The sequence below is a fragment of the Alosa pseudoharengus genome, unplaced genomic scaffold (genome assembly GCF_046254945.1).
Source record: "Alosa pseudoharengus isolate Yale_2024_CS ecotype anadromous, Long Island Sound unplaced genomic scaffold, YU_APseudo_1.1 YU_APseudo_1.1_scf_16, whole genome shotgun sequence".
Classification (NCBI taxonomy): Eukaryota; Metazoa; Chordata; class Actinopteri; order Clupeiformes; family Clupeidae; genus Alosa; species Alosa pseudoharengus.
The window spans coordinates 29,529,149-29,539,851 of NW_027468630.1; the positions used below are offsets into that span (position 1 = coordinate 29,529,149).

Genomic DNA, 10,703 nt, shown 5'->3' on the forward strand with positions numbered 1-10,703 from the left:
ACTGATGAGCACTGAAATCTGCGGGGGTATTTGATGGTTCACTATTAAGTTTCTTGTAGTTGAAAGTGTCGGGATTTCCACCCGCTGTTTATTTTTACACGTGTTAAAAAAAAAGTGCTATAAATATAACAACTGAAACAAGAACATTGAATTAATGTGTGCAATTTTAACAAACACTAGGCTAACACTGAAGTGCAAAAGAAAGTGCAAAACAAGGGCCCTTTGGTAATTGCACTCTTTTACGAATGCGGACCATTTATGCTTATTTTCATGCAGGCTGTCAGACTGTTGCCCTGCAACCTGTTCCGTAAATCTGTCTTGATCTATACACGGAGAGTGAATTAAGTTTAGATTATTTTATACTTTTGTGTAAGATTTAAAATTTTGATTAGAATGTTTGGCGAACGATGATAGATAATGCAATGAAATTCAACCAGCAGATGCCTCTGTTTGGACGCATCACACGATTTGGAGGCATATCCTACCCGTAAATCCTCAAATTATTGCCGGCATGATAATTGGCAGTAGTATTATTATTAATTGCTAGTAGTATTAGTAGTGGCTATCAGTCACGAGCACTAAAATACATTGTTTCAATTTAACTCAATGAAATTAAAGAGCTCTTCTTAATATTTTATATTGTTGGTTGGTTTAATACTGTTGCCAATGAAAAGTCGTCCTAATGGGTCTCAACACGTCGCTCTCAAGCTAGTCGCTTGCCTTTTGAGCTTGCCAAAAGCTGAAGCCACTACATTTTAACACAGTTGTTGCCGCGAGGCATTCCAGCCTACGAATTTAATCAAATAAAAAAGTAGGCTAACTCATTAAAAACCCTAATTAAAAAAAAAAAAAAAACAGGTTTCCATTAAAGTGCAGCGCTAGCCTGGCTAACGCCAAACCTCATCTCATTGAGATGGGGTCTGGGAACTACACATTCATTTTCTCGTATTTGAAACGTAGTTTACGAATCCCCAGAGCCGTTTATTGGGCGCTACGAATGTCTATCAAATGCGTCTGTATGTAGCTCTTAACCGCTTCGGTGTGTCGTCATCGTCTTGCTGTCCCCCTCCGTTCTGTGATTGGTTCCTTTGTTGAGGTGAAAACAAAGTCCATGGAATCCAGGCTGCCTAGCAGCGTGAATAAAATCGCGCGCATAAGGCAGCATGGGAAAACCCAGGCTAGCGCAGTGCATGTTCAATTAATTAATTAAAGCGACTGTCTGTCTTGCAATAAACACAGCGGGTGGAATTCCCGACACTCTTTCAACTAGCTTACATGAAACTTAAAATACTGAACCATCAAATACCCCCCAGATTTCAGTGCTTATCAGTCCCAACATTTAGCAATATAATCACACAGTCCAAAAAGGTAAATTAAATCAAACCAAACTGAAAATCATATGCTTTTGATAGCCTACAAAACAAAACCCATATCTCACGTAATTAAGTAAACGTGTGACCGCGCACATCCCTTTTCACCGTTTCGGATGGGTGCTGGATCAGAGGAAAGAGTTCAAAAGTAAGAAAGTGATCCGCACACCATATAGCTCCCATGGAAGGTTTTTTTATTATGCGTGCAACGTTTCGAGCCCCTGGCTCGTCCTCAGGCAACCAACAATAAAACCAACAAAAAAACGTTTTACGTCACAATAAAACGTAGAAATAAAGACCTGCCTCGATTAAGCCTGCCCCAAATAAAGCTGTGCTTTGTACAGCCTAAGTAAATAATAGAACCCGGTCATAATTTGAGAATTTACGGCATTTAAAACCAATTCATGGCACGTTTTTTATTATTATTTTGTATGCGTTCTGCAGAGAAGGGAGACTTGTCACGGTTTGAAATGAAAGGGAGAAAACAGTAGGCCTAGAGTAACATGGTGGACATCGCTCAGGCTGCGACCTATACAGCGGGGAAAATAAGTATTGAACATGTCAACATTTTTTTCAGTAAGTATACTTCCAATGAAGCTAATTTCCACCAGATATTACAATTAACTTAGATAATCCACCCATATAAAAAATCCAAACATTAAAGTCCATAGGTAGAGTTATGTGTAATAAAGTGGAATGACACAGGAAAAAATTATTGAACACGCCTGCTGAATTTTTTTTTAAAAGTTTGTGGAAAAGCCTTTATTCGTAATGACAGCTTCAAGGCATTTCCTGTATGACAAAAACTAATCAGTCACAGTATTCTGGTGTGATTTTGGCCCATTCTTTTAAACAGATAGTCCTTTAATATTGAAGATTCCAGGGTTCCCTCTTGTGAATCCTGATCGTTAGTTAACTTCAAAAACTGTTCAATTGGATTGAAGTCAGGGCCTTGATTTCCTTTCTCTGAAACCAATTGAGAGTTTCCTTTGCTGAATGGTTTGGATCATTGTCCTGCTAGAAGGTCTAGCCATTAGGGGTGGGCGATATGGACAAAAAATAATATCTCGATATTTTTTTGTGATTTTGACGATAACGATAATTAGTCAATATCCTTTAAAGAATTGTTTTTTGTTAAAGTCTGAGTTACTTTACAGCCCATTCTTTATGAATAGCATCATTACAATAATAACCAATAACCAAACCTGTGACTTTTTAACCAAATCAACTAATGCATTGTCACTCGATGACACATTTCCAATTCTGCCCCCACTTGTGTGTGTGGCAATGACATAGTCTAGCCAGCTACATTAGAGAAGATGAATAGGCCTAACAGTTTCCCAAGAGAAAGTCTGAAGCTGAAGTTCCTTTCAAACCTTTGCATAGGATTCACTGTAAAACTAAGCATACCAACAGAGTACATCTCAGTTATTTCCTTTGATGTTTAGTTTAAGAGCAATCATAGGCTAGCATTCCAAGTTACAGAATAGAAACAAATGTGTTAGCTTATGGCTAATATGAGAAATCTCATAGAGATGCTAACGGTTAGCATAATCGGTAACCGTAGATATTTAGAGCGAACTTCAGTCCATTTACAAAAGAGTTACATAGTTCTTTGTTTACAACTGACTATTAAAATACTCAAAGGCTAATGTTTTCTCTCCATATAATACCGTGTAGGAAAAAATTTGACTGTCCCATCAATGCTACTTGAACAGAAGTAGCTGCATAAAATCACAAGTAGGCCTATACTCTTGCTGCACAAAATAAACATTAGGCGTGCGTGTGACAACGTTGTGACCCACTAGTGATCACGTGACACTTGCTCTGCTGCAGCCAGGGGCTTTTCCCACTAGCCTGGTGTTACCATCCTACGTACTTCCGGCCAAAATTTGATTTCAGCCTCGCACGTATGACGAAGAGAATTCGTAGTCACAGGCGGTAAGGGCCAGGCTATTTTCCCACATACACCTCCTAGGAATGTATGAGTCTTCAATGCGTGATTTCGAGTGTTTTTCCCCCATAAGTAAATTTAAATACTCAATAATGTCAATTTGCACATCGTTAAAACAACAATCAAGATATTATCGCAGACAATATAAATCGCCCACCCCTACTAGCCATGTCTCATCCTCATCATCCTGGTGGATGTAAAGATTCTCCTGGAACAAAATGACTCCATTCATCATTCCTTCAACTGTATAAAGTATGCTAGTACCATGAGATGACAAACAGCCCACACCATGATGCCACCACCTCCAAACCTCATTTTGGTATGGTATTTTTAGGGTGATGCACAGTGCCATTTCTCCTCCAAATATAGTGTGTAGTATGACATCCGAAAAGTTCATTTTGCTCTCACCAGACCAGAATACATTCTCTCAGTATTTCATAGGATTGTCCAAATGTTGTGTAGCAAACTTTCAACGAGGTTTGACATGTTTTTCTTCAACAATAGAGTCATGCGGGATGAGCGTGCATAGAGGCCATAGCGGTGGAGTGCATTACCTATGATTTTCTCTAACAATTGTACCTGCTGACTCCAAGTCTTTCTGGAGCTTTCACTGAGTGGTCCTTGGATCTTGGGCTACTCTTCTGACTATCCTTCTGACTTCCTAGTCAGAAATATTGCAAGGAGATCCTGTGCATGGCCAGTTGTTGATGCAGTGATGTTCCTTCCACTTGCAGATAATGGCTCCAATACTGCTTGCTGGATGATTCAGAAGTTTTGAAGTGCATCTGTAACCAGTTCCATTGATATGTTTTGCAACAATAAGTTGCAAAGGTCTTGGGAGGGCTCTTTGCTTTTACCCATTAAAAAATTTTCTTGTGTGACACCTTGGTAACAAAAAACCTTTTTATAGCCCACCAGTATGTACTAACCCAGTTTATATCAATTTGCTCAGATAGGAGGGATAATGTCTCTTAAATACTTATAGATTCCAGTTTGTTCCTTGCCATTCCTGGCCTTTGTGTACTGATTTTTCTTAGCGTGTTCAATTCTTTTTCGCTGTGCTATTCCACTTTTTTACTCATAACTCTACTTTTAGACATTAGTGTTTGGATTTTTATATATGTGTGGATTACCTAAGTTAATACTATGTCCGGTGAAAATTTCATGCGAATAGCCTCTGTGGAAGTATACTTACTGAAAAAAATGTTGACGTGTTCCCCGCTGTGTATATATATATATTTATTTATTTATTTTGACGACATAGGCTAGTTAAGACGGCAGGCGTGTGTTGCTAAGGCGGCCGCCTTACCCGCAAAGTGCTGCGGGAAACCCTGGAAACCTTATTGCGAAGACCTACGGTAGCCTAAATTGAGTTATTTTTTAATATGCACGATTTACTTTTTTATTAAATTCATAGGCTGGAATAGCCTGACGTAGTCATACTCTATAGCCAGAATATGAGTCTGATACTGCTCCATTGGGACGTAATTATGGGGCGTGTTTCAACCGATACAGGGGGGGAATGCCTCTGCACTCAATTGGATAGACCTAACCAATCAGAGCAACGAAATAGCTTACCGTGAGGTGTAGGAAGAAAACACACGAACCATCCTTCTTCTCCACAAATGCCTTAACATTGTTTTCTGGTCTTTTGTAAAAGTTAGTGCCGTCAATAACTCCTAGCCTACAAAACTCATTAGCGAAATCTAAGAGATACGTAGTAGGGTAGGCTATTAGGAAAAAACTGATAGCCTATATCCCCTCCGTTTTTAAAGATAATTCTGTTGAACACTGATATGCTACAAACATGTTAAACAGCTGGGAAAGGCTGTGGTCAATCAGAGATTTCAAACGAACGAGGGAACATGTAGCAATGTAACAGCGCTGTTTTCCCTTGATGAAAGTGAAACCACGAGTTTTCCCACATCTCAACTTTGGCCAAAGTTTTCAGAAATAATCGTTTTTCATAATAATTGTGATAAAACCTCATTAAAATATAGCTGCAAGCAGCAATGTGGGGGCCAAGCAGTGCCCTATAGCAGGAATGGTGTTGCCATGGCATAAGCAACCACCCACAGCAAGTTTGATTGCAATTGGATAAAGAATGGCTGAGAAATAAGCTCATTTACTTTGTTATAGTGCCCCTAGAGGCGCAAATTAAACCAATGTCCTTGTGCGTTCTCACAATCAGCTACCATGTCCCTGGACTTCATACACCAAAGAGTTGTTGAGATGTGAGCTCAATTTGTCTATTACAGCACCCCTAGAGGCCAAATTAGACCACATTCCTTCCATGTCCTCACAATCAACTACTTTGTCTCTGTATTAAGTTTGGACGTTATACATCAAAGCGTTGCTGAGATACAAGCTCACTTCCTGTATTGCAGTGCCACCTATAGAGGCCAAATGATGCCAATTTCCTATTGAGTCATCACAATCAGATACCAAGTCCCTGTACCAAGTCTGGACTTCATACATCAAAGTGTTGCAGAGATACAAGCTCACTTCCTGTATTACAGCGCCCCCTAGAGGCCAAATTATGTCAATTTGTTCTACTGTGTCCTCACAATCAGATACGAAGTCCCTGTACCAAGTTTGGACTTCATACATCAAAGCGTTGCTGAGATACGAGTTCACTTCCTGTATTGCAGTGCCCCCTATAGAGGCCAAATGATGCCAATTTCCTAGTGCGTCCTCACAATCAGATACCAAGTCTCTGTACCAAGTTTGGACTTCATACATTAAAGCGTAGCGAGATGAAATTTGTAACCGCTGAAACTTTTCGTAGAGTTTGGACAAAATCCAATATGGCGGATGTCCAATATGGCGGAAAGTGATGGTATAGGGGTCGATGAACTTGGGATATTCCAAGGATTAAGACGCTACCTCAATTGTGAAAATCAGACAAAAGAGTCAAGGATCACGCGCATGAACGCATGTCCAGCATTGAACTGGTGGTGGCGCTAGAGTGTTCAATGTATATGCATAAAAATTGCTGTGAGTGATTGGGACTGACTAATGGTATCGAGTTTTGTTATGTTAACTCAAAGCGTCACGGAGATGTTAGTCCACTTCCTGTTTGGCGGCTTCATCACCATATTTGATTGGCTGTCACGGGCAAACAAAAATGAAATTGAAAAATCTGACAAGTATCGTTTGTGCGGCTCGGGCAGAAGATCGTCTCCGCCAAGTTCTGTGAAAATCGGATGAAATTTGTAACCGCTGAAACTTTTCGTAGAGTTTGAACTAAATCCAATATGGCGGAGGTCCATTGGTGGCGCTAGAGTGTTGGGCATAGAGTTCTGTAAATTGGTGAGAGTGATCATGGGACAGTGCTGAATCAGTGTACCAAATTTCATAACTTTAGACCCAGCGGTTCAATTTTCGGCCAGATTTTGACCTGTTGGTGGCGCTAGATGGCTGGGTTTAGAGGTCCGTAAAGTGGTCAGTGGAGTGTCCCGAAGGCGTTCTATGGGGCGTTCTATGGCCAGGCGTTCTATGGGCTGCCATAGACTCCAATGGCAGACTAATAATAATAGGAAAAGCTAGTAACTAAATGGGTGGCTTCGCAGCTTCGCTGCTTGGCCCCCAATAATATGCATTTTCCATATGGGGTCTTAAAAGCCATGTATCCTTCTAGCCACAGCGTTTTTGTTTCAAACATAAGCCTAATCTAAGCGTGCTTAGATGACGTGATGGACAGGTGAGCAACAGCCCAATTTGATTGGTCCGCCCGATCTAGGGCGAGCATACTTGATCCACAATGGAGCAATGCCAGACATTGGAATGCCTCGCAGCAAAAATTGTGTTTAAATGTAGGCTAGTACTGCTTCAGTCTCTGGCAAGCTCAGAAGAGGGCGGCAAGCGACTGGTAGCTTGACAGCGACGTGTTGGAGACCCAGTGTAGAACAACGACTTTTCATTAGCAACTGTATTAAACCAACAAACAATATAAAAGAGCTCTTTTATTTCATTTAGTTAAATCGAAATAATGTAGGCAGTTATTACCCCAGCTTGTAGGCTATTTGGGGGCTGGCCTTTATTTGTCCGAATCTGAGGCCCAGCTATAAATAGAATCCTGACCATAATTTGAGGATTTATTATGCACGCATGTTTTAGGCATAGTGCAAATCCTAATCTCTGACTGCGCAGAACTTGTGCATCAATATTTAATACATTTTCCCGGTGGTGACAGCACTGAACCCCCTTTAACTTTTGGGCTAAGTACGAAAAAATGTCTGACCTGTCGCAAGTTCACCAAGCTCCCGATCTCATTCCACAAGCCTAGAGCGCCCTCTCGCGGCTGTAGATGGTAATGTTTCATGTAGGGGTCATGTCAATTCATACTGGCTAACATTTAAGGACATGTTAAATTAAATATTGATATACAAATCGCAGGACCAGCCAAACTATGAAAATAAGTGTGACTTATAGTCCGAAAAATACGGTAATTAGTTTTTAACTTTAACTTTTGTTGTCTGTCATTACACAACTTTTCCAGCCTTTAGCTGCCCCCGTCCCAACTTTTGGTGCTTATATTTTCCATGAAAGTCAAATTTGTTATTTGATATTTGAATATTTCATATGTTGTCCATGCCCTTTTGCAGCTAAATATGGGTTTACAAGACTTACAGATCAGTGTTTCCTCTATGTTGATTTGGTAGTGGCGGCCCGCCACGGTTTAATTTTCTTCCCCCACGGTATCAGAAATGGGACAGACGCACAATAGTCGCAGTTGCCTTTTAAATGATCCTGCCGACATTATGCACCCCCCGTTGGCAGCCGTTAACATTGCAATTTAACAACAAGCAGAACTATTCAGAGGTTTGGGGCTGTCCAGTTTACCTCCACATAGTGTGTGGATGTGCTTATTGTCCAAATGTTTGCTTTCTTCTGAGTCACTATTAAACAACACCTCCACCAAAAACGTCACCGCGGTGGGTCCGTTTTAATAAGACAACGTTCAACTTGTCAGTTCTGACAGCTCACGTCCTGATATCAAACATCTGGAAACATTAAAACGATAAGTGAGTCACTAATATAATACAAATTGGAAATAGTCTATAGATGTAGTAATAGATGTAATGATGTTAAAATAAATAGTTGTGTTGTATGACACGGAAAAGTTTATTTTTTAATAATTTGGGCTACACAGACGCACAAAGGCCACACGACCTAAACGTTTGTTACCCTTGTTGCTAAATGTGAAAATTAGCAAAAAGAAGTGCAACCATTTTTTAAAATGTCTAACGAATTAGGCTACAGAATGCTTAGCCTAGGCCAGGGGTGGGCAAACTGCGGCCCGCTGAGCATTTTCATCTGGCCCGCCAAGCATTTCATTTGGTTATCAGGCTGCTCGCTATTTTTTTCCTGCGATAGAGACGACTACTGCAAACTGCTTTTCACTCTCATTAGAGAACGTTTGCAATGTCAATGTCAACATCATGTTAAATCGAGATAACATCATGTTAAACTAAGTTAACTCCTTTGCAGCAGATCTAACGTGAACATTATGTGATCCATTTAATTGGGAAAGCGTCTGCACTCACGAGAGGGAGAGAGAGCCGCAGGTTCCAGCTGGCTTGTCATTGTTGATAATTCATATATCCTTCTTATAAGAAACTTTTAAAAGGAAATCATGAAGGCAACAGTATAGTTCCCACTACTGACCATTTAAAAACTGTGAGAGGGCCCAGCCGTAGGTACAGCACTAGCCATAGCGGAGCAGGCAGAAGATCATTGAGAAATAAACGTGAATTAAAGCGACAGTGCACAATTTATACATTTGATAAACAGCATAAAATTAGCAGTATTTTTAAGCAATTCATATTTTAAAAGAAATACTTTTCATACTTAATTATAGGCTATAAAAAAAATATTTTTTTATGTATGTGTCGTGGGGGGGGGGTTGTTGTGGGGCCTGCCCCCACTGCTTAAAAAAATCCTAGAGGAAACACTGCAGATTTTACACAATGTTCCAACTTTTTTGGAATTTGGCTTGTATATGATGTAAGATGAACCACTAGTTCAACTTATTCCCAAGGCTCTGATCCAATTTGCCCCACAGCCATCATGGGAAACTGTTGTGTTGAACTGCGCACTAGTCAGGACTCAAACCCGCAAACAGCAGCACAGACCAGCTGGCTACCGTTCACTTATTCACACATCTTTTTACATGCTGCTAACATCTGAACTTGTTGTGAGACTGATTAGGGTATACCTGAAATGCCAAGAAAATAGGCTACTATGACAATGCAAACTCCGAAGGAAAACAAATTTAGGGTAACAGGAGAATGGTTTCCAAGATACCAGTGGTGGCTTATGGACATACTCTTCTGAGACTCAACATTAATTATCTGATTTCACATTCAAATACATGTTTCAGTCTCAAGAAGAAAACTAATAAATGGGTTTGATTAATCTGATTAAGAAGTGATTGACAGGACAAATGTTATGTAACCTACTGTGTGTGTGGTGAGGGGAAAGGCCTAGTCCATATAGCCTAGGCTACTACACACCCTCTCATTCTATTAGCTAAGCCAAGGTTATTGTTTCCTTAATGTGAAAGAAGTTGTGGAGTTGTATCAAAACTGATTGAACTGAACTGGCTGAAAAACATATAGGCCTACAGCCTTTACCCTAATATAGCCGACTGACCTTTATGCCTAGTATGGCCTACAATAGGCCCACTGTCATCTGGGAAAATAGGAATAAGAAGCATTACATTATAGGTCCTGCAAACAAGTCATGTCCTGTATAGATCCTGTATCAATTTATAATAGACCACCTGCAAATATGCCACATGACAACATCCAAAATGTAACGCTAACATAGTCCAAACTCAAGTGTTGCTTATCCATTAGCAGCCTTATTATTTCGCCTACCGCAGTATATATTAGCCTACTCGTCATTTTATGACACTGTCGCTACAATTGTAACGTAAATCCCAGAGCGTGCAAAGACTACAAATAAACAAGTTAGCCTAAATTGTGTGTGAGAAGCACATGAATGCACGAAGGCGATCCAGTATTGCTAACGTTAGGCTACATCATGACTTTTCCAGACAAGTAGGGCAAGTATTGTTGGCTTAACGAATCAACCAACCAGACAGGTTTCTATCGAAGTAGAGTTGGGTTAGGCTAAGCTATAGAGCAAAAAAATCGTAGCCCACTTTGTTTCCAATATTTCTGTGAAAATGTCAATTAGACCTACCTTGAAAGGATTGACGTCCACAGGATCCACAAAAGGATTATCATCAAATTCGGACATATTCTCACATAAACTAATAGTTGCCTATCCTACTTCGATGCCAATTGTGCTCACAATTCTCACAACATAGCACTTGCCACTGCGTTTACAAGTGAAACAAATAGCCTACG

At 40.2% G+C, this 10,703-nt stretch overlaps 1 protein-coding gene across 2 annotated transcripts in view; it reads right to left on the minus strand.

Moving 5' to 3' along the window:
- LOC143125859 (secretory carrier-associated membrane protein 2-like) overlaps positions 1 to 10,703 on the minus strand; it is a 35,865-nt gene extending 25,162 nt beyond the window's left edge. Inside the window, exons 1-2 of one of the 2 annotated variants that reach the window (XM_076287637.1) lie at positions 10,537 to 10,697; positions 9,982 to 10,020 (exon numbers count right to left, since the gene is read on the minus strand). Coding sequence is in view for 1 of the 2 variants with exons in the window: in XM_076287634.1 (XP_076143749.1) it covers positions 10,537 to 10,593 (57 nt within the window). In the remaining variant the exon portion in view is untranslated. Of the gene's footprint in view, positions 1 to 9,981; positions 10,021 to 10,536 lie in introns of both variants that reach the window. The other variant, XM_076287634.1, reaches the window with a different exon arrangement.